Here is a 24,864-nt window from a genome sequence, read left to right as displayed (position 1 = left end):
GTTAAAGGACAAAATGTGTATATTATTATCCAGAAGAATGAAAATCTAAGTAAGCTCTTTGAGGAATGGGACTATCATATGTTTAGTGAAATTCAACTCATCTTTGTGATATTATTTGAGTTTTTTGGCAAAGAAATTCTAATATGATACTAGATTGTTTTGCCATTTCTTTCTCCAATTCATTTTACAAAAGAGTAAACTGAGTCAAACAGGATTAAGTGACTTTCCCAGATCATACAAGTAGTAGTAAATGTTTGAAGTGAGAGTTGAACTCAGGAAATGAGTATTCCTGACACCAGGCCCTGCATTCTATCCACTGTGCCACCTAGATGCCCAAGGCTATGATAATAAGCATATGGATTATCATATGTCATTGCCAATATTATTTTACTTTTCTGAACCGCCTCCTAACATACTCATGATTCTTTTTGGTCTTAGTGAACATAAAACATCAAGATTCCCAGACCTAGGTCTTAAGATCATAGATTTAGAGATGAAAGAGACCTCAGAGGTCATTTATTCCCAGTCCCTCATTTTGTAGATGTGAAAATCAAGGCCCAGAGAAATGAAGTGATTTATTCTGTGTCAAACAAGTAGCAAGAAGTAGATACATAACTTATTTTATTTTATTATTGATAATAATAACAATAGTTATCATTTATGTAGAACTTTGTTAAAACACTGTACAAATACTCTTTTTCTTTTCGGGAAGAGCAAGGCAATTGGAATTAAGTGACTTGTCAAGAATCACACAGCTAGTAAGCGTTAAATGTCTGATACCAAATTTGAACTCAGATCCTCCTGAGTTCAGGGCCAGAACTCTATTGCACCATCTATGTAGCTGCTTCACAAATATCTCATTTTATCCTCACAACAACTCTGTGAAATAGAGGATATAATTATTCCCACTTTATAGATGAGTAAAGTGATGCAGGCCAAAGTTAAGTGATTTACCCACAATCAAACAAATAAGTATCTGAGACTATATTTGAACTTGTCTTCCTGATTCCAAGTCCAGTGCTCTGTCCACTATGCCACATAGAAGCCTCTTGATCTTCTTGGCCCCTGGAACCATTTGGATATCTCCAATTTATAGTATCTAGCCCCAATTCCTTCATCTCTTTTGTTTGTTTCTGGTCCATTAAGAGAATATCCTACTCTGGCATCTCCCTCTCTCTTTCTCTTATTAAACCTAAGCCATCTTGGGTATAAGCAAGGATATTGATTTACATATGAATGAGAATATAAAGCCAGAAATAATATTCTAAGTTAAAATAATTAGAAGTGTATTTAAAAGCATCATATTCAGCCTAACTGGGTAGTTTCCAGCTTGTCATTCTGTACAGCCTCAAGTTCCCTTAACAGAACTCACACCCAGCAGGATATACTTGCTGGCTATAAACCCACACAGCTGTATCTGTTCATGGCCATCAAAAAAGAGTCGTGACTCATACTCCAGAACACCCTCATATCCCCACATCCCAACCCGACCTTTGTTAAGTTGAGACTCATCCACCAACCCCTCCGGACCAGGCTTATTCACCTACCTGGTTATGGTGGACCAAAGTTTATTCACTATTCTACTATCCTAATCTCAGCCTCAGCCAACCAAGGAACCTCCGGAAAACTGGTGGGCATTTGATATGCCACCCACATTCCTACATAATAATTAACTAAATAAGATATCTGCCTTTCTATCTAGAGGAAGAAGGCGATAAAAAGAGATATTGCTGGAGCTGTAACTACTAATTTTTCTAACAAGGGGAAAGGGAGAAAGACAGATGAGCTCCAGGAAACCAGGAGATTACTATGCTGTTAAAGGACAGGATGCTTATGGAGCAGACATAGGCAGGCTGGGATCTGGGAATGCAACAGCCTGAGAGAGAAAACTTTCCTAGGGCACAGTTACAAGTTACTAGGCAGTTACATTGTCACCAAGGCCAAGTGTTTAGGGGAGAAAATATGCCCTAAAGTTTCCATCCTGAGACAAAGCTCCAGTGACCCCACCTTAGCTATGGTTCTGAGGGTCCCCTATCATAGATTGCAGAATGATTCAACAAGTCACCTACTTCATTCTCAGTCTTCATAAGGGCATTCCTTTATATTAAATAATGGTCACTGGAGGGCCATCTCTAAGAAAATGATCTGATGGCCTCCCTTCTTACTCTCATACTTCCCAAGAACCAAATCTAAAGAGTTTGAACAGAGACCAGTCCCAGGACATCAGTGATAAGTGATGTTCTATGTGAATCATTCTCATTCTAAGAGCATCACTTCAATTCAATTCAATAACCATGCATTAAATGTCTACACTTGTAGAGTACCACGGCAGGCATTGGAAGTAGGATATGAGTCTAAATAAGATTCCAAATTGTCAGGATTATATAGCAATACACACATAACTATTTTAGTGTGTCACAAAGAGAACTTGGAAGTTATCTAGTCCAATCCTCTCATTTTAAAAAGGAAGAAATTGTTCTTCCACGGAGGTTAAGTTCAAGGCCACATAGATCTTGTATTATTGAAGGAGGTGGGGAGCTTCTAAAGGCCCAAAGGGAACACTAACCACCTTCTTCACCCCCACCTCCACACCAACCTGGGAGCATCTCAGGAAAATGCAAAATAGGCCAGATTCCATGTCAGAATTTCTTCATGTTTTCCAGGAGTCTAACCTGAGCTGTAGATTAGAATTGCTAGGAAGGACATCCTCTTAAAACAAGTATTGATAGTATTAGAGAGACATTCTCTATTCATGAAATTGGAAATTACTTTCTCTGTGTGTAGACCATAACCACCTCTCTCAGAAATCATTAGCTCATCCAATGAATATCTATAGTATCTGTTTACTTCCTTCTCATCAAATACATTGTAGAAAAACCTTGCATTTTTCCATACCACAGAAGCCCTTAAGACTAACCTCAGTGACCGCAGCAAAGAAACCTCTTCCCCTTCCCATTCCTTTTTCAAACAGGAAGACATCGAAGACCTTGACTTCTACTGCTACCCCCTAATCACTCTCTGTCTTTACTCAAGACAGCGATAGATCCTGGAGGCAGGGCTGGCAGTAATCACCCAAATTAGGGATTGCTATTTCTTTCCCTAGGAGTACTGTGGTCTTATAAAAGAACTTTGACTCCCCAGAACCTCCCCTTCTCCCAAACTCTGGGTTCCTTTGTCCAGGAAGTAGCCTATACTCTGACCTTCCTGATTACCTGTGACCTTGGGCAAGTTATTGAGGGAAAGAAGGCAAATTGCATTTATCAAGCACTTACTTAGAGCCAGATACAGTATCCTAGAGATACAAACACAAAGAAAAAGAAAGAAAGGTCCTGTCTTCAAGGAGCTTACATTCTAATGATGGAAGCCAACACTAAAGGGAGCTGAAAAGAGAGAGAGGAGGATATATGTATTTCAACACCAGGGGATGGTTTCATGGCCTAGAAACCAGAAAGAGAGCAAGAAATGAGGTGACAAGCAGCCTCAGCCTCTCCACAGACTGGAGGCTGCAAGAGGAACTCACCAATAAGAGAAGGGCAAAGGACTAATAGAGGGAAGTTCCATATTGAGAAAGCTGGAAGGTGATTAGATGTTTCTGAGCAAGGAACCCCCAGGTACTGAATAAAGTTTTAGGATGAAGGAGCATGGTTTTAAAATCTAGAAGTCCAAAACAGGAGCAGGAAGGGAATTAACCTCTCCAGGTCTCAGTTTCCTCATCTATAAAATGAGGTGGTTGGACTAGGTCATATCTGAGGTTCCTTCTAGTTCTAAAGTCCAGGCTTTTATTTTTTGTGTGTCATAGATCCTCGGACAAACTGGTGAAGACTATGGGTACCTTGTTAGAGTAATTGGGTTTTGTTTGTTTGTTTGTTTGTTTTAATCACAGTTGAAAGAGATTCTAAATTATAGTAAGAGATCAGTGAAAATAAAGAAGCATTTTTCCTTCTAAATTCACAGCGCCATGTACAGTTAGCCATTGGGATAAAGCTAGTCTGAGTGATCTTCAAGAAGGTGAGGTGCCATTTTTTGCAGACTAGTTAGTGACTGAAGCTGGATTTTAACTCAGGGCTTCCTGAAACCAGACCTAGTGCTCTATCTATTATGCCACCAAGTTGCCTTGCAGCTTTTCCAACTTTAGCTTCAATTTCCTCTCTTCACGTTTCAGTTGACACACTGATGGGAAGTCTTCCCTGATTCTCCCCTCCACTTTTCAGCTACTGGTGCTTCCTTCCCCCTATATTATCATCTATTTGTGCACTGTTTTATCACTCAAAGTAGAACTCCTTGAGGGCAAGCACTATTTCAGTTTTGTCTTTGCAACCCCAGTGCCTGCTGGCCCTTACTAAATGCTTTATAAATGTGAAATTACTTGATTTTACCTGTCAGATTTTGCACACCTTAAGAGCTTGGAACTGAACCTGTAATTTCACTGACATAGGGAGCCTCCAAGTGAGCAAGCTCCCTCTAGCAATGAATATCAGCACTTTCTTTGTTTTTTATAAGCTTAGGGAGTGACCCAAAGCACTGAGAACTTGCAGAGGATCACCCAGATAGTATATGTCAGAAGCAGGATATCTTCCTGGATTCAAGGCTGACTCTCCATCACAGCTTTTAAGAGATAAAGAAATGTGAATCATTTTTATTATTCTGCTACCGCCCTCTCTTCTCTCTCTTGTTGAATCCACATTTCAGAACTACTTACTACCTTAAAATTCATAAATTCTTTGAAATGAAGAGATCCCAGAAACCAAATATTTGCATTGTTTCTGAATAGAAACTCTTTGTTTTTCCCAAAAGACTTCATTTTCAGTGATAGGCAATTCATCATATCCAACTCATTCCACCCTTGGAGAATTCTAATCATAAAGAGATTATGTTCTCTACCCCTTTATATCAAGCTTAAATCTATTTCTCTATAACAGTTCTGTCCTCTGGAGTTGAATTTGTACTTCTTTAGCATAAAACAGCAAGAAGCTAATGCTAAAATCTTGTTACCATATTATGTCTACCTTATAGAGCTCTCATTGTTGGTTCCATTGTTGACCAGTCCCAAGTCCTGAGTTCCTCACCTTACTTTCTCTATCTAACTTATGTTCTTTGAGTTCTTTAGCCTTTGGCCTGTCTACCTTAGTTCTTGGTCAGTTGCTTGACCTGACCCTTACTAATTGCCAATTTCTTACTGCTGAATGATGATTCTATCTTGCTGCCTTTCTATGATCCGCAGCTTGGTATTCCATAAACCATTCAAAGCACTCTTCAACCCTTTAGGACAACCAAGGCCAATAAAAATGTTGCTGAACCAAAGACAATCCACAGGTCCCTAATGTCATTCTATCAATCAATCAACAAACATTTATTATGTGCCTACTGCATACCAAGCACTGTGATGAGGATAAAAGATTTAAAAGGAAATATTTTACCCTCCTAGAGTTTACCTGTTAGAAGCTTGAGAACCTAGTTTATTGTAGGTGTTTCACATAAATGTTGATTCAGTTGGATAGGTCTAGATCAATGGGGTCAAACTCAAGTAGAAATGAGGGACACTAAGCCATACATAAAGATTCCTTCAGGCTAATTACTTAGAAAACCACATAGTAATCTTATCCCTTGACCATGAAATTCTATCAAGACATCCAAATATAATAGTTTTCTCTCCTCCCAGTCTACTCTTCATAAACTAGCTTGCAGTACCTTTGTTCTCTTTCCAGTTTCTTCTGCTTCTGCCTGGCCCACTCCTCAATCCCTAATCACCAATGAAGACTTCCATCATCTGTTCCTCATTTAAGTAAAGTTTTGGCCCTAATTCACTAAGTGAGAAGTCTAGCCTGATCTATAGTTCCTTCTATTCAATGAACTCAACTCACATACTCAAATCATTTAGTTCATTCAACAGACACTTATTAAGCATAAAATCTAGTGCTCTTTTGACTGAGCCAGACTGCTTCAACAATAGCAATTGGAGAACTGGGTTCAAAGTCTATCCCAGATGTTTGCCCTTTCAAGAGCTTAGTATGATACATCCTATGCTAGGTAACAGAGATAGGGTCTAGAGCAGGGGTCCTCAAACTTTTTAAATAGGGGGCCAGTTCACTGTCCCTCAGACTGTTGGAGGGCCAGGCTATAGTAAAAACAAAAACTTTGTTTTGTGGGCCTTTAAATAAACTTCATAGCCCTGGGTGAGGGGGATAAACGTCTTCAGTTGCTGCATCTGGCCGGCAGGCTGTAATTTGAGGACCCCTGGTCTAGAGGTTTGCATTATACTGGGGCGAGTTATGTATATAAAAATTAAATATAAAATATATATGAATAAGATAAAAAGTAATTTCTGGAAAGAAGGTACTAGCAACTAGCAATTGGGAAGCACTTCCTATAGAAGATGGCAACTGTGTTGAAACATTGCTTTTTGTCCTTTGTCTTTTACCAGGTATCTGGTTCCCTCTTTTTTAAGTTGGGAACTAGAGTTCTTAGGTATTTCAAAGAAGGTCTTTTCTCTTAAAAATCTGATCAAATTATATAATAATGTCTGTAAAGCTCTTTGCAGATCATAAAATAGGATATTGTCTATTATTTTTGTTGTTTTCATCTCTCAATTTTTCTATCAGCCTATATAATTTCACTAATATGGCTTATATAAAACCCAGTGGGGCTTAAAATATATTTTTTAAAATTTTTCAAACATAGTCTTCTTCCCCCTTTTAAAGAGAACTGCTTGTATTCAGAGTGGCCTATATTTGGACCAATATAGCAACAGCAATTAGGCTAATTCATTAACCTATTAAAAACACTGTTATAGTATAGATGCTGGAAAGAGAACATCATGACCAAAGTGATATCACACATCAGCATGTGCATTTGGGGGTTCTTCAAAGTCATGTATTTCCATGTCCAGCTCCAATATTCATTCATAGGGCCAACTTCAAACATATAAGCAAAGGAGATAGTTGCTTACTTGAGTGCTGTAGTATTGTATAGCAAGTTTCTTCAACTGGGACTTAGGACCTCTGAGTTCTAGATCCATCTCTGCCACCTATTAGTTCTGCCATCTTAGGCAAGTCACAGAATCCCAGAATCATGGAATTTTAGAGTTAGAAGGTCCTTAGAAACCAGCTGGTCCAACCAATGCCAGAAAAATAAAACATAAGAAAAATCTACGCCAAAATTAGCAAATGCTCATTTCACCTCTGCTTGAAGACTTTCCTACTTCCTGATACAATCTATTCTACTCTTATACAATTTTTAAGCCTCAATAGTTTTGTCCTGATATCAAGCCTAAATTTGCTCTTTTTGCCTTCCATTCATTGCTCATCATTCTTCCCTTTGGGGCCAATAAAGTATAAATCTAATCCCACTTTTATGTGACAGCCCCTATCTAAAATACATGAAATCATTTAATTTTGGGGGGCCTCAGTTTCCTCATTTGTAAAATGAATGGCATTGGACTTTAATCTGAGCTTTCAAAGTCTTTCCAATTCTAAAATTCTATGATTCTGTGGTTTTAAAAACCTGCTAGTTAAATGCCTCCCTCCTGTTATAAAAATCTGGGCCTAACTCAGATTTGTCATTTGATAATTTGGTGAGGAATCAGAACAAAGCAAGATGCTCAAAATCTAACATATAATAAAATTTTTTAAAAGTTTACTTATTCAGAGAAGAGTGAGATATTCAGAGCAGGAAAGGGATCTTCATCCAGGACAAAACATTGGTTGAGTTGAGAACAAGAACTTTCTTGTTCACATTGCTGTTTTCCAAGAAGCTCTGGATATCCTGGCTGTTTTGCACCCAAGTGACCAGGTATGATGATCTGAGCCTTATTACCCTTAGCCAGTCAAATTTCAAGGACAGTTTTTAATGTGTTTTAAGGAAAAACTAATTCAACATTCATGAATGGGAAGGCATTAGGATATAGTTCCCATCATAATCATCATTCCCACATTTAAAGATGCATTCCTTTGGATGAACATATCATAGTATTTGGAGATTTTCTTTTAAAATATAAACACCTGTTACAGCTGTTTTAATAATGTTGGATACACCTTAGTGTTGAATTAGTTTCAGTAGTTCAGTTGCCATGATGTGCAATTGAATGAGATTGAAGTGAGGGAGGGCTTTGCAAGGTCACCTGCCTCAGTTTCTCCTCCAATCACTGCAAACCGTTCATGCCTGAATATGAACATTCATTAGGGATAGTTGGAGAAGGAAGGAAATCTTGGGGCATGTGACTGATGTATGTAAAAGTGAGAATCTTCAGAGGTTTAACTACGTCACTCACCTACTCATAAATTCCCATGGCTTCCTATTACCTTTAGAATCAAATATAAAGTCTGCTGCTTGACACTTAGAGATCTTTACAATATAGCTCTTTGCTAGATTCCTAGTCTCCTTACATGGTACTCCTTTTCCATGCACTCTATAGTTCTGCTGTTCCTCGTACACTCCATCTCCTTTTTATGTATATATGCATTGCCTTTCCCCTTTGCTTAGAATGTTCCCTCACCTGACCTCCACCTTCTAGAATGCCCAGTTCTTTCAAGACTAGCACAGACACTGATTCTAACATGTGTCTTTTCCTTATCTTGCTGTCTGTTAATACCTTTTCCTGAAAGGTTGCCTTATCTTTGATGTATATGTATCTTTGCATGTAACTGTTTACATATATGTTGTGGCCCCTATTAGAATGTAAGCTCTGAAGATTCAGGCCAGTTCCAATGATCTTATGATGATGAGAGCCATCTACATTTAGAGAGAGGTCTGTGAGAACTAAGTGTGGATCACAGTGTAGCATTTTCATTCTTTTGTTGGTGTTTGCTTGAATTTTTTTTCTTTTTGACCTGATGTTTGTTGTGCAACAAGATAATTGTATAAATATATGTGCTTGTTTTGGATTTACATCTATTTTTACCATGTTTAAAAATAAATAAATAAATTTGAGCTCCAAAAAAAAAAAGAATATAAGCTCTTTAAGGAGAGGGATTGCTTCACTTTATATCACTGATACTAACACAGTACTTAGTACTTGGATGCCTGATAGATGTTTGTTGATGGATTGACTGAAGGTTTGGAGAAGCCTTCCCCCATTGGGAACCAGTGTTCCTTATGAATAATCTTGAATGAAGCTATTGACTTTATTGTGGATGGATAATATGCCAATGGGTGAAACTCTCCTCTTTTCTCCAGGTGGCTATTGGGCTTCTGGTTGTGGCAGACTCTTCATTGACAGACAACAGTCTCAACCCCTCTGGATAAAATGACTCTTGCAGGTAGGTGCCAGAAGTTGTTTGTACAATAAGCATATATAGGAAGTAAAAGGAAATGCATGAGAAATGCTAGGCTGGGGTGGTTTACAAAGATGTAAGGTTAGGGTTGGGTTGGGTGAAATGTGGCCAACCACTCCATGAATCTATCTGGGGAGGATGGGTGATAGCCTATGAAGGACTCCAAGGAGACAGCAAGGATGAATGACAAGCAAAATTCAATTTTGACTTTTACAACCAAAGGAAAAGCAATTCTGCCAAATGATTTAGAAAATCAATTTCTGTTTACTCTATATATTTTACAATTGCTCATTTGTGAGCTTTTTCCCCCTCCCAATAAAACATATTCTTCTTGGGAGAAGAGACTGTTTCATTTTTCCTTGTATCCCTATCACATATTTATTACACACATTGGTGCTTAATAAATGTGTAATGAACTGAATTGAAGTAAGTTGTGCTAAGGACAATGAGCGATTAGCTTGCCAAAGTTCTTCATTTAACAAATAAATGTTAAACATCTACTATACACAAAGCACTGACAGGAATGGAAGAATGCATGAGATCTGTTGGGGAGAGTAAAAGATATGTACATAAGTAAGTACTATGATGCCAGGTAGATATGATGTGTGCCATGGGGAAGGAACATGGTATAGACTAGGTATATGATTTCATTGGTGTGAGAAAATTCCTGGTATGGATACCCCCCTCTCCCAATGCAGATCAGCAACCTCCTTGTAAGGTATACTTTAAGAGGGTTGCCTGAAGCACTGGGACAAGAAACAGGGTTACAGGCAGGCCTCCTGTATTCACTGAACCATGCTGCTTTTTGACAAATGTCAGAACAAAGCTTTTAAAACAAAACTTTGAGGGTTCAGAAAAAAGAAGGACCTTTATCTTTCAAGTGTCCTCCTAACATTTGCTAGAACTGTTATTTGTCAAGTTCAGCAAATGGGTAGAGTTAGAATCATTCCCCTTATAAAGATAACCTTTATGACTCCACGCTTTCTGAGTAGAGAATACTAAGAGAAGACCCTGGGACTTACAAAACCACCTAGGAATCATACTGATTATTTGTATTGTGAAACATAAGCTTCTTTTCCTAAAGACTTGATGGAAAAGAAAGGACAAAGAGGGACTCCCTAGGAGTTAGAAAGGCTGAGAAATACCCATGATAAAGAGACGAAGTGAGCAGAGCAGAGATCTGTACATTTGGGATCTAAATATTCTTTCTCAATTATGGTTCCTGATTCAGACTGTGAAGCTTGGGTTTCAAAGAAATTGCTAGAGAATAAACAAGGGATGCCAGGAGGAAGGCTAGAGAGGTGAGAAAGAGGGAGAAAATTGCCTTCTCTCTTCCATACCCAAGAGCTCTTGTGTCTGATGGATCCCTAAAGGTGAAGTAAGTAGAGTACAATAAAGTGTAGCTTAAAGGGCCTTAGCCCAGGCCTGAGGCTTGCCTCTGCCACTTATTAATTGTGGGATAGTTTAAAGTGCTAGCCTGGGAGCTTACAAATTCCAGCCCCACCACTGGTCACCACTTCTCTGAGTGGCTTTCCTCATCTGTAAGATCAGGAGACTGTACTAGATGACTTATGGGATCTCTTTAGCTCTAAATAAATCTATGATCCAAAACCCCCATTTTATATAGGAGGAAATAGATGCTCAGAGGGAAGATGGATTCATCTAAGTCAATGATTTCCAAGGTCCCTTACCCATCATTTATCTCTGAGACGCAGTTTCTTTGTCTGTGAAATGGCAGTCCAACCTATTCATTTACAAATAAGAAGTCTGCCCAGGTTTTCTGAGGTAGCCACTGAACGGTGGGCTGGTATTCGAGTCAGTGCTCTCCTGTATCACAATGGCTTAAGGTCCCTTCTGAGATCTGGGAGACTTTTAACAGGCAAACCTAAAGGGTGTGTGTTTGGGGATGATGGAAATGACCCTAAATTCACCCCAGAGCCAAATTAGAGCCTGATGGGGGAATAAAAATGAAGGTTGGCAAGGCAGTAGGAGAGGAGCTACCAGGGGTGGGTCAGTGCCTCTCAATTTGATCCCACATGGAGACTTAGCCTTGAAAAGTTTTTTACTATCTCAGTGAAATCCTCACCAATGTTTCTACAGCATATAAAGAGAAGATGAAAGAGCTCCCCCTAGTGTCCCTCTTCTGTTCCTGTTTCCTGGCTGATCCTTTGAATAAATCATCTTATAAATATGATGGTAAGTGACAAAATCCTGATTCTGAAAGCTAATAGATAAGATTCCTAGAGTTCTTTGTATCCTTACTATCCATCCCAATTTTATAGCACGTTTCCATGCCATCGCCATCTTTTCCCAGATTATAGTCAAATCTTAGTAACACATATAAATATACATGTATACCATACATATTTATATACACTCATACACACACACATATACACTCATATCCATACACACATGCACATATATACACACAGAGAGCATTCTCTCAGGTCACAGAATCCAGGTTCAAATCCTGTTTCTGATTCTTATATGCTGGGTGACTCTAGACAAATTACTTAGCTCCTCTGCATCTCAATTCCCTTATCTGCAAATTGAGAGGTTTGAATGAGATGGTATCTGGGGGCTCTTCTAGCACTAGTTAAGTTTGAGGCTTAATAGCATGATGAAGGCATATATATCCCTATACTATTAAGGAATATTTAGGTAGCCATAATAAAACTGCCTTTTAAGCTCTCAAAGAAAGGTGAATCATAACAAATTCATAAGAGATTGGAATTTCCTTGACAATGAGTGAGTTTTTAAAATTTTCTGGTAGGTGGAGGCAAGAGTGGATTTAGCTTAAAGAGAAAGAGAATGGATAAAGCAGCCCTCCTTAACTGGGGTAAGATTTTTCTAGCCATCCAAGATTGCCCTGAGAGTTAGAGGATGAGAAGAAAGAAAGAGAAGGAAGAAGAAGAGGAGGAAGAGAAAGGAGGGGGAATGAAGAGGAGGAGGAGCAAAATGTGGAGGAAAAGGAGGAGGAGGAGGAGGAGGAAGAAGAAAAGAAAGAGGAAGAGAAGGTGGAAGAAGAGGAAGAGGAGGAGAAGAAGGAAGAAGAAAAAGAGAAGAGACTATGGGAGGAAAGCTGGGAGTACTGAACCCAGGAAGTGTATGTAGTTTGGTGGATAAAAAATAAGTGGATGGATAGTGAGTGGAGAAAAATAAAATAAATGTTATCTATGTCACTGTGGAAGATCAGAGTTTCTCTAGTGGCCCATATCTCAGAGTTTTTACATTTAGGAGGCTTAAAAAAGGAGCCAAGGGCATTGAAACTGATGCTGCTAATTGTCATGATTTGGGATATTTGAGTTCCATGTACATTTGATGACTAGGTGGCTGCTCTCTGACAAGTGAAAACCTTCCTCTTATTTAAAGCTCTCAACAAATATTTTAATAATAATAGCTTATTATTTTTCAAAATACATGTAAGGGTAGTTTTCAACATTCACTCTTGCAAAATCTTGTGTTCCAAATTTTTCTTTCTTCTTCCCTCCCATCCTCTGCCCTAGACAGTAAGTTAGACATGCTCAATTCTTTTAAACATATTTCTACAGTTATCATGTTGCACAAGAAAAATCACATCAAAAGGGGAAAAATGAGAAAGAAAAAAACAAGCAAACAAACACAACAAAAAAGTGAAAATACTATGCTGTGATGTACAATCAGTCCCCATAGTTCTCTCTCTGGATGTAGATGGCTCTCTCATCACAAGTCTATTGGAACTAATCTGAATCACCTCATATTCAACAAGCATTTAGTAAACATTTGATATGTGCTAGATGCTAGGGACAAAACAAAATGTCCCTAGCCCTAAGGAGTACACATCCTGTTAATCACAATCTCTTCCAGCTCCATAAGATCCATTAGACTGAGGGGCTAGGTTAGAAGCTTTGTCTTTGGTTTCTCAAGACTGACTAAAATTAAAGAGAAATGGCTTAGGCCTTTATGAGTTTCTTCACTTCTCCTACTCTCCCACCCCAGGATGCAAATATCTTTGTTCCTGTTTTGTATGTGATTAGCATTTGAACTTGTGTATATATGTATATATGTGTGCATTTGTATGTATATGTATATATATGTATGTATGTATTATATTGTTTGATGTGTTGCCTCTCCCATTAGAAAGTAAGTTATTGAAGATACATAAATATGTATGTATGCATGTATATATACATACACATGTTATCTCTCCTATCAGAAAGCTTTTTTGAAGGCAGAAACAGTTTTGTTTTCACCTTTGTATACCCAAAGTCTAGCACAGTGCTTGATATATAGCAAATACTTAATAAATGCTTGCTATTGGTTGGTTAATTGATTGACCATATATATATATACATATATACACATATATATGTATATTTTTAGAGGTATTTTATAAGGAATGCCCACATGAGCAAAGGAGGAGTAGGTCTCCAAAATGATTATATTGCTGCAGAAATTACTCTTAGAAATCACTACAGTAAACATCTAATGAATCTTAAGAGCTGGAGACCAAAAGGAAACTTTCAGAGGCTAAAAATCACCACGTGTCCCAGTACTTCCCTGATGTACAGGTGTGCACACACACACACACATACACACACACACACACACACACACACACACACACACACACATTCTCCCAATAGTTTGTTCAGGGTCTTAGCATCTGACTACCACCTCCTCTGTTCCCTACAGCAGACACTGTGGCTCTGAACTGGTGTGTTATTTCTGACATGGAAGTTATAGAACTGAATAAATGCACCTCAGGCCAGTCCTTTGAGGTCATCCTGAAGCCACCCTCCTTTGATGGGGTACCAGAGTTCAATGCCTCCCTGCCCCGGAGGCGAGACCCATCCTTGGAAGAGATCCAAAAGAAGTTAGAAGCTGCAGAAGAGAGACGGAAGGTGAGTTTCATCTCTTGCATTCTCCCTCCAAGAAAAAGAAAGTTAGGAGAAGGGTGGCATTTGTGGGGCCGGGGCAGGAGCAAGAAAGAAGAGTTGGATCATAGGATGATAGATAAAAACAGAAAAATATCCTAGGGAGAGAAAAAAAGGAAAGTGAGTCAATCATAAAGACTGGCAAAGGGAATAGAATAGGGATGTGAAGTGATGACACAGAGCTGGCTTTTAACTAGAATAGATGGATGAATATTTTTCAGTCATCTTTCCATCCTGTCCATCTTTCCAGGATCTTGGTAAAGATACTGAGGTGCTTTGCCATTTCCTTCTCCACTCATTTTACAGATGAGAAAATAGGCAAACAGTATTGCATGACTTGCCCAGAGTCACATAGTTAATAAGTGTCTGAAGCCAGATTTAAACTCAGGAAAATAAGTCTTCTTGATTCCAGGTCTGATACTCTTCTACTACATATAGAATAGTTTGATGTCCCTATGAATATTTGCTGAGTACCTATTATATGGGAGACACAGCGCTAAAAAGTAATACAGAGAAATATAAGCCATAATTCCATTCTGACAGAGTTTAGAATGTAATCCAAGAAGAAACTATACATTATTTTTAATAGATATGCTCTCTAGTACAGTCTCCCAAAAGTCTAATGAATTTTGAGCTATTAAAGCTAAAAATGCTTAGAACCTCTTAAATTTTAGAGTCACTAAAATTTTAAAAATTGTTTAAAATAGCTTAAAATGCTTAAAATTTTAAGTTATTAAAGCTTAAAATGCACTAAGCCTTTTGGGTCACCTTATATGAAGTATATATACACACATGTACATGCATCTATATTATATATATATGTATGTATATACACATATAATGTACATGTGTGTATGTAAATGCATTCTATGTGTGCCTATATAGATAAATAAAATTGTCCTAGATACAGTGCTTTTAAGTTTGCAAAACACCTTATATGCATGATTTCATTTGAGCTTCAAAACTAACCTGTGAATGAATTACTATAGATATTATTTTTTCCACTTTGCAAACAAGGAAATTAAAATGTAGAGGTGTTAACTGACTTGCCCATGAACAAACAGCTGGTGTTGAACCTATATTTTTCTAATAAGCCCAGCATTCTAGTTACAACCTCATTTTTTCTGCTTCATATAGTCTGAGTGCCAAATAAATCATCAAGCTCAGCTGCTTTTGTTGTCATTATCCTTATCACTTTGTTATTGTTCTGGACCTATGATTTCATCAGTGTGGAAACTCCCTCCACTGGTTCAGAACAGCCTCACACCTGTACCTTATAGTCTCCAAGTTGCTTGGGGCATTGAGAGGATAAGTGACTTGGTCAGGCTCACTTGGTAATGTCAGATGTAGGCCCTGAACCCATAAGTTCCTGACTCCAAAGCTGGGGTTTAGTCACTCATAGTCCCTGACAATAGGTCCTTGAAGGAAACAAGGACTTGAGAGAAAGCCCAACAAATTTAATAAGTTGAAATGGCAAATGGAAATGGAAAAACAAAAAATATCCAAGAACTTATGGGACATGGAAGCTGGACAAATTAAGGAAAATTAGCTAGAAGGGGTGGGATGTGAAATTCATGGGTGGTGGGAGATAGGTACAAAAAAATAAGCCTGATTGTTCTGAATTTCAGCCAAAAGGAGAGGTGTGAGATCAGGTGTCTTCATGGTTAAGGTGAAGATAATCAGGTAGAGCATCAACATACTGATTTTCATGGGCCACCTCCCCTTCTTGTGCCTACTAGTACCAAGAAGCTGAGCTCCTGAAACATTTAGCTGAGAAGCGAGAGCATGAGAGGGAGGTGATCCAAAAAGCCATTGAAGAAAATAACAATTTCATCAAGATGGCAAAGGAAAAGCTGACACAGAAAATGGAATCCAATAAGGAGAACCGGGAAGCCCATCTCGCTGCCATGTTGGAACGTCTGCAAGAGAAGGTAAGTGGGTCCCAAAGCAGATTGTAATGCCCTTGATACCAGCTTCTTTCCTGCATGGTGAGTAAGCATCTTACTGAGGGAGGAAAGAACCTATTCTAGTTACTGGGCTTTTTTATGGAGTGGAATTCTCTAAGCATTCCATTGAAAGTATATTCATATACATACATACATATATAATGTATATTATATCATAAATATTATATATAGTGAACATATCATATTTATATAATATATAATTGTATGACATAATATGGTTATATGATATATAATATTTATGATGATATATAATATACATGTATTATACATATAATGTAAATGTTAAATTTATATATACATATGTAAAATATTCACACACATATTTGTATCTAATGGTAACCATATCTAGGGTAGGGAGCAGAGGGAGGGAAGAAGAAAAAAAAAGAAAAAATAAATTTACATAACAATTTTATTATATTTAACAGGAATAGCAAGTTGTACATAAGAGACTTGAAGTTTCATGTAAGATCACTTTTTTTTAATTCTACTGTTATGAAATATGTTTTATTTCATAACTTAAAATAAATTTTCAAAAGAAAGTATATTCCTAAATCAATTAGAGCATGTTGGGCAAGAAATATCCATTTCCCCTCTCCCACTTAAATCTTCATGTTTGGAGTGGGATGGAAAGGTCATATTCTCAAGGAATAGTTATGCAATAGATACTTATCAGTTCTTCAATCCTTTCTCTAGCCATAAATAACCAGACAGGATCAGTGAAAAGATACTGACTTGAGCTCTTGGCTTAAGTCCAAAGAATGATAATCTTAGGTGCCCATTTTTCTCAGAGCTGAATGGAGTAGAGTGAGGTAAACATAGGTCCTTACAATTTACTGCCTTCAGTCAATAAAAGAAAGTTACCAAAAGCTGAGAAACCCAAGAAGTAGAAGGTAGACTTCACATGGCAATGGGGTCCAATAGAAGGAGTACTCCATTAAGAAGGCCTTGATACCTGTGTTGTCTAGCACAAAACCTTTTATCTCCTGGATTCTTGATTTCCTCGTATGAAAACTGTCAGGGTTACAGATGAGTCTAGCTTGAAGATTCTATATAGCAGCCTTTTCTGCTAAGAACATAATGGTCTCATTTCCCTAGTCTCAAGGCTGGGGTAGCTGACTCTGAGCCTCCTGCAACTCCCAGGAGACAGCTCCAGCGATGGGTTCTTTTTCTAGGAGCCGCCCCTTGCGTGGTGACTCCAGGGACCCGATCTGTGGCCTCATCCCATGGTGAGCAGCGTGGCCCCCATTCCTCCCTATCTTCCCCAAAATTACATGGCTGCCCTTGGCTACAGAAGCCAAAATTTGTTTCCTTTCTGAAGGAAGTAAAATGCCAATGTTACTTAGTCTCCTAAGGAATCTGGCATTATAGGATGGTGATACAGACTCCAAACTTCATCTTATGAAGGTAGTGAGAATTGCAGCCAAGGGTCATGTGGAATTGTTCCAGGTTTTGTTCCAGGCTTTCGGCAGCATGATCTGAAACAAGCCACCTAGAGAAAGAAATCAGTGGGGAAGAAAGGAATAGTCCTTCTCAAAGGAAATAGAAAAAAATGGCTGGTGCTAGACTGTCTTATCTCTGAAGAAAATAAGACCAAAGCTGTCCTGTCAACTTACCCTGATACTGCTTATGAAGAGTTCTGGAAATGGAGGTTATAAATGACTGGAAGTATGTAGGACAAGTGGGAAAAGGTCAGATTTGAATTCAAAGGACCTGTTTTCAAATTCCCACTTTGCAATTTTTATGTGACCTTGGGCAAATCACTTAATAAATCACTGTGGAGCTCTGTTTCTGCATTCATTTGGAGAGGGAATTCCAGACTGGAATGGATGATTTCTTCCTAGATCTCAATCTGTGCCTCTAGGATGCTGTTATTCCAAGAATGTTCAGGGACTCCAGGTGATGATGGGAGTTATTTAGGTATGGCTGTAGATTCAGGGCCAAATAGCTAGAGATCTACATAAAATGATTCTGGGGTAGAAGATTAGATAGGAAGATTAGATTAGGGAGGCTTTCACTTGTAAAATCAGGTAAGGAAGAGAGGCATCTGTGTTGATTCCATACCCCCCATTTCCTAAGTTTCTCTCTCCCTATATTAAGCATATCACTTTACACAAAGAAATGGCAAATGAATAAATGAATATATTGAATCTCTTAACCTACATTGAGCCCTATAGGCTCACACCAGTGGGTACTTTTATTGTTTTAGAGCTTCAGGCATTTCTAAAACCTCTCTAGAAGATATTTATTTAGGCTTAGATTTAGGTTTAGCATTGAACTAATTCACAGTGTCTATATTAAGTCCAATATGACACTTGTTTTACAGAAAAAGTGATTTCATATTGTATATAGTGTTAGACACAATAATTTTATTGATTTTGCTCCTTATTATAATTGTAATGCAATACTTGTGGGATCTGTGCCAAAGTCTCTCAGGCAAGTGTTGTGAATATTGGCAAGGCATCTTGGGAGATGAAACTTTCCTTCCCAAAACTGCTGCAAGAGAAGAAAGGGGGTGGGGTTGAAATCTTCACAGATTATTACTATCTATGCTTTCTGAGTCAGTTTGGAGGTGGGACTCTGTCCGCTAGCTCCTCTTAGCTCTTCCCTCCCTTCATCCCTTGCCCTTGCCTCCTAGGTTTGGGTGGGATGAGGGTTAAGCCACAGTGTCTTACTCTCCAGATGAGCTAAACTTACAATTACAACTAGATACTTCTTCTGAATATAAGCTTAAAAATAATTTTTAAATATACATAATAAATGGTTCACAAAACACTCCACAATCAGAATGTAGGATTCTAGTTTATATACTCTGTTAAATATAAACGTTATAGAGCTATACCCCACCCTACACACACACACACACACACACACACACACACACACTGAACTTTAAAGGCTTTTAAAATCATACTGTGCTAGACAATGGAGAATGAATTCCTTTATGTAAATGAATCAAGCTTAACAAAGAACATCACTCCATAGTAAGAAATCTGCAGAAAGGCAATAAAAGATACTGAGATTGAATCTCTGTTGAAAAGGACAATGAATAGGGGAAATAGGAAGGAGAAAGAAAATACCTCTCAGGTATTCCTTCAGGTTTTTGGATACCCTTCTGGCTACCACTGTGTCCTCTAGTCAAGGTGGGTGATGACACTGGATTTCCGAAAGAGAAGGAACCCAGTCAGTCTCAACCATAATGTTGCCTTTCTTTGTATCTCAGCGCTGAGTACAGCGACTGGAACTTAGGAAGCATTTAATAAAGGCTTGTTCAAAAGACTGATTCCATTTAAACAGCCTCTGCCAGATACCACTGCTAACTTAGCTCTTGCCCAATGCCTTCAAATTTTGCATGGTTCTGAGATCTCATGCTGTCATATATCAAGTGTTGTACAGTATTTTATCCATCTTCTCATGGCCTAAGACAGGGTGGTGGGAAGGAATGAAGGAAAGAGAAGAAACTCTCTCACAAGATGCTTTGCCATTGTTCACAACATTGATCTTGTGAAATTTCAGCTCCACCTACAACACGTTGTTACATAGGGATGGCTTGTTGGATGGGAAAGTGATATATTTTAAAATGAAAGTGCTGTAAAAACAAAAGCCATTAATAAAAATAAGATTCTTTTTTAAAAAGTGATTTTTAAGCCATATGTAAACTCTCATATACTTTAGTGGGGATGACCAGGAATCACTCCTTCACTAAAAGAATCCTCATATATCTATGATAACTTGAGAACTGAAAAAAATGTCATGGAGTACCTACCTGACAGGCTAGATCTGTTCAGTTTCTTTTTTAAAAGATGTTTTGTTTATCCATTTTATTTTATATATCACAATCTCTTTGCAAATATGCTTCCCATAGTACTCTCCTTAAGAGTTAAGCAAAGTGACTAATTTAGTGACTGACTGGCAGAATGTCACACACACACACACACACACACACATACACACACACACACCCCACTGCCACCCAATCATACTTCAGTCTTTCTAAAGAAGGGAAGCAAAGGGGCAGCTAGGTGGTGCAGTGGGTAGAGCACCGGCCCTGGAGTCAGGAGGACCTGAGTTCAAATCTGGCCTCAGATACTTAACATTTCCTAGTTTGTGTGATCCTGGGCAAGTCAGGATCCTCAGGAAAATTTCCTCAGGAAAAAAAAAAAGAAGAAGGGAAGGAAATTCATTCCAACATCAGTCCTCATCCCAATTCAACTTTGCTTCTGTGGAGCCAAGCAGGAGAGTCCCAAAACTAGCTAACTAGCTACAAGATTGGTCAGGGGTATACTATACATCTATAGAGCATGTGACAAAGAGGCTACTTAACTCAATATTCATTGATCCCCTCAACCATGGCACTATTTTGATACTCCAACTTTTGAAAGATGAGAAAGATCAAGCTCCTGCTCACAAAGCACAGGTTAGCATGCAGTTAACAATCTTAAAAGATAAAGGGATGAAAATGTTGGCTCACTGCTCTTAAATGGTTGCCAACTCCTAGTCTACCTGCTTGGGTTGGGGACATCTAAAAGGACTCAATTATTACAAATACTGATATTTGTAATTAACATTTGTCATTGTAATTTGTCATTAACAATTCAGTGAGGGACTTTACAGCATATTTCTGTTAGTAGAATTAGTCCTATTGCAGCCACCACTCATGCAAAGCTCATCATACTTACTTGTTGATGGTAGTTTTTCCTCCAGTTAACAAATCTTAATTATGAATTAGAGGTATTATTCATTAACACAAATAAGTTTATAGTTAAAAAAAAACCAAATACACCTATGAACACATCCCCTATATACCTATAGATATACTTCTTCTATACTTGAAAAAATTTCTGATATCATCAGTATTTCATTCTTACACTGACACAGATTGTAGTTCTAAACTTTATCACACAATTTTATGAGCTATAGTAGCCAAAAATACACATACATACACACACACACACACACACACACACACTCACAAACCATGCACCCCATTGCCCAATCTTATAATGATGAGCCTTCCAAACTTATGGAATTCTGGTCCTCAGACACCAGAGACCTACCTGTCATTGTGCCCATGTGGAAGACTGTCCAGCCTGGTAGGAGTTGTCAGAAATTATGTCCACTGGTATAGCCTTGGAGAAGCTAAAGTCATCTCTACACTATGATGAGATAATGCTATAAGATTTTAGTGTAGAACATACATCCTGAATATACAGACATGACATAAGTCAATAAATACTGATTAAGTGCCTACTATATGCCAGTCACTGTGTTAAGTTCTAGGGCTATAAAGGTAAAATACAGTTCCTGCTCTCAAGGAAGAAAACAAACATTCAAACAACTGTGGATAAACAAGTTACAGACAGAATAAGTTTCATATAATCAATAGAGAAAAGACACACAAAGTATGCCCTTATTCCCCATCCATTCCAATAAGTTCACCATTATTATACCCAAACACTCTCCCAACAATATAATTACACATTCACATGCCTAACTACTACATGTACTTTAGATATTTATATACATAAAGGTAGAAATGTTTCAAAAAACAAATGAATAAGAAGGTAAAAGATGGTGGGATAATCATGGTAAATAGAAGAGTGATCAAATGTAGGCAGGAGCATTGTCATGTAATGAAAAGAGTATTAGAGGTGTTGGGGTCAAATCCTCCTAGGTGACCAGAGACCTATCTCTTAATGCTTCTAGAGGGTACTAGAGGTTACCTTACTTTCCTCACCTGTAAAGTGAGGATGTCAGACTAGATGGTCTTCTGAGATCCTTTCCAGTTCAAAGTTCATTATCCTGTGACCTAGGTTCGAGGTTCAAATTCCACATCTGATGATTATTACCTTAATGCCAACTCACCAAACCTCCCTGGGCTCTGGTTTTGTCATCTACCAAATGACAAATTTGGGCTAAGTGGGCTCAAAGGCCATTCTAGTTTTATATTGATGATCCTGTAAGGTAAAAGCTACATGAGAAGGAGAAAGGAAATAAGCAGGTACATAATAGAGGAAAATATAATTATGGGAGAGCAAATAATGATTTTTACACCCTGATGATGATGATGACAATCAGTATTTATATAGTGCTTTAAAGTTTGCAAAATTATAATTCATAATTTATTATAATCAAATAATTATAACTAATATGTTAATGAAATTATGCTTTATGTATATATAAAATCTCTGGGGGAAATGAGGTAATGCAACAGATAGAATGTCAAATCTGGAGTCAGGAAGACTCTTCTTGAGTTCACATTTGGCCCTAGGTACTTACTAGCTGTGTGACCCTGGACAAGTCACTTAATCCTGTTCCCCTCTTCATCTGTAAAATGAGCTGGAGAAGGAAATGGCAAAATATTCTCATATATTTGCTCAGAAAACCCCAAAAGGGACCATGAGGAATCATTATACATGACTGAAATGACTGAACAAAAATAGGAACAATATGTAAAATTTTATTTTCTCTTTATAACAAGCCCATGAGGTAGATGACATGATGATCTTTATTTTTACAGATAAGGAGACTGATATGTACATGGATCCAGATACGGGTAGCAGTCAGGGCACAGGGAGCCTGCCTGCTCTATGAGCTCAAAGGCCCCTACTCAGAAAGCAATTCAAATGAGTTCTGCCACTCTTACTGTCCCAGGTCTCCCATTCTCTTACTCTTACTCTTATAAAATTCTCTTACTCTTACTCTCCATATTCTTACTCTTAAAAGTGGAGCCACCTAACCCACCCTATTCCCATCTCTCCTTTCCAGGATAAACATGCTGAAGAGGTTCGGAAAAACAAGGAGCTGAAGGAAGAGGCCTCCAGGTAAAAACCCTGAGGCAAGAAGAAATTTGGACCAGCAGCTCCAGCAGCAGTGGTGGCGGCTATCCCAGAACTGGGGTTTTTTGGGGGGAGGGGGAGGGTAGTGGCCAAGGGAAGTTTCCTCTGCTTTCTTTGTTTGTACATGTAAAGAGTTGACCAGTGAAGCCATCCTATTTGTTTCTGGGGAACAATGATGGGGTGGGAGAGGGGAGAGAAAGAGACTTGGAAAAAAGAAGGTCAGAGAGGGATCCATGGGGCCCTCATAGCTATTACACCCAGAGAAGCTCAGAATTGCATCCTCCACACTTTTTTTTCCCCATTTCTTTGGCTGGGTATCAAGCATTGGACCAACAAGTCTTCAGGGTGGGTGGGTATGGGCAAAAAAAAAGATGTTGGAAATCAGGGGAATAGAAATTAGTGGTGAAGTGGAAAGTACCTGGGTGGAAAGGAGTATCGAAGTGGTTTAAGCTAAGATCCTCAAACCTTTAAACTGGCCAGAGGGAGGCATGCTCAGCAGGTGTATTGTTTCCATCCTATAACAGGTGGGATGACCCACTGTTAGTGTGGGTGTCGTGCCCCACATATGTGTGTGTTTTTACATTCATCTTTTGATCTTCATTACAAATGGAATATTTACTCCATGTCTCTGGTTCTTTTTTCCTGTCCCCAAAAGGCCCAACTGGTAAAATGTTGATGTTTGATGCTCCAGAATGGTTTATGATACTCCTTATCTTTGTCCTCAGCAGTGCTTTGGCCATGCAAGGAGGTGGAGGGTGGGGAGAGCAGGATAGAATCTTGCCAGTGTCATCATCCCATTTTTAGTAACCATAAGAGTTTCCATTATGATTGCATTATACTATGCATCAATGAAGTGCTTTCACATCCATCGCCTCGCTGTCTCCTTACAACAACTCCGTGAAGTCAGTGGGCCAAATATTTTTCCCTTTTATACATGAGGAGAATGAGTTCAGAGAGACTGTGGCACGCCCAAGGTCACACAGCTTAGAAGGAGCAGAGCTGACAGTTGAATCGAAATCTTTGGACATTAAGTCTGGTCCTTCCCTTACTACGTCTGCTACCACTCCATAGAACTGGAAGATCAGCACATTTCTGGCCCCTTCCTTGGTGGCGTCTCACTAAATATCTGTGATTGCTAAGGTGTCATGCTAGATAGATCACGAGGAAGATGCCGTCTTGCCCTCAGTGGAGGAACTGGTATTTTAACATGCTTCCCAAGGTTCTCTGAAATCTGGGGCTAAGACTAAGGAGACTCTTTAGTAAGAAGAAAACCCATTTTAATTTGGGATTAGGCTAGAAGGAAGTGAGCATTAACAGGGCCTGGAAGAGAATTCAGTTTGTTGGGCCCAGAGTGGAAAACCTGTAGCCAAAGGAACTTTTAAAATCTCTTTTCCTAATTTAGAGGGGCCAGGGGTTTTATCTTTTAGGTCAGTGGTCCTCTGGTTCAGAAAGAAGCCTTAGGGACTCTACACAGGAAGTCCATCCTTTGAGAACAGCAGGAGTCCCAGGCAGGAATTGGGGAAAAGGGCAGAATGAATGTGGTGTCAGGGATTCCCTCCCACTTGGGCAGATACTGTGTATTTTTGTATACAGCTTTGCAAATAAACCACCTTGGTACTATGTTCTTTCTCATCTCCCGTGCCCTGACTCAGCTTCCTTTTGTAAGGGGGTGGGGAGCAGACACATTTATTAATCTCAACTATGTGCCTCAGAGGAAAGACACAAGTATGAACAAAGACTTCCATGTAATAGAACCTGGTAATTAGAATACCTTGTGTAAGTTTTGTGTAAGATCTTGAAACAGCCTGGGTTCAGTCTTGGGGCCTCTTTCTACAGAAAAATCTTGATAACTCTGTGCCCCTTTACTCACCGT

At 38.7% G+C, this 24,864-nt stretch overlaps 1 protein-coding gene across 3 annotated transcripts in view; it reads left to right on the top strand.

Moving 5' to 3' along the window:
• Nucleotides 1–24,631, top strand: part of STMN4 (stathmin 4) — a 41,846-nt gene extending 17,215 nt beyond the window's left edge. For 2 of the 3 annotated variants that reach the window (XM_031951455.1, XM_003757788.3), the window contains exons 2-6: nt 9,172–9,254; nt 11,370–11,465; nt 13,947–14,155; nt 15,928–16,119; nt 22,921–24,631. In XM_031951455.1, the coding sequence (XP_031807315.1) occupies nt 9,242–9,254; nt 11,370–11,465; nt 13,947–14,155; nt 15,928–16,119; nt 22,921–22,980 (570 nt within the window). In that variant the 5' untranslated portion in view covers nt 9,172–9,241 and the 3' untranslated portion in view covers nt 22,981–24,631. The remainder of the gene's footprint in view (nt 1–9,171; nt 9,255–11,369; nt 11,466–13,946; nt 14,156–15,927; nt 16,120–22,920) is intronic. The other variant, XM_012539812.2, reaches the window with a different exon arrangement.
• Nucleotides 24,632–24,864: the final 233 nt, after the last annotated feature.

This window comes from Sarcophilus harrisii, chromosome 2 (genome assembly GCF_902635505.1).
Source record: "Sarcophilus harrisii chromosome 2, mSarHar1.11, whole genome shotgun sequence".
NCBI lineage: Eukaryota > Metazoa > Chordata > Mammalia > Dasyuromorphia > Dasyuridae > Sarcophilus > Sarcophilus harrisii.
Note: the sequence above shows the minus strand (reverse complement) of the source record. Positions and strands in the feature narration are given on the sequence as shown.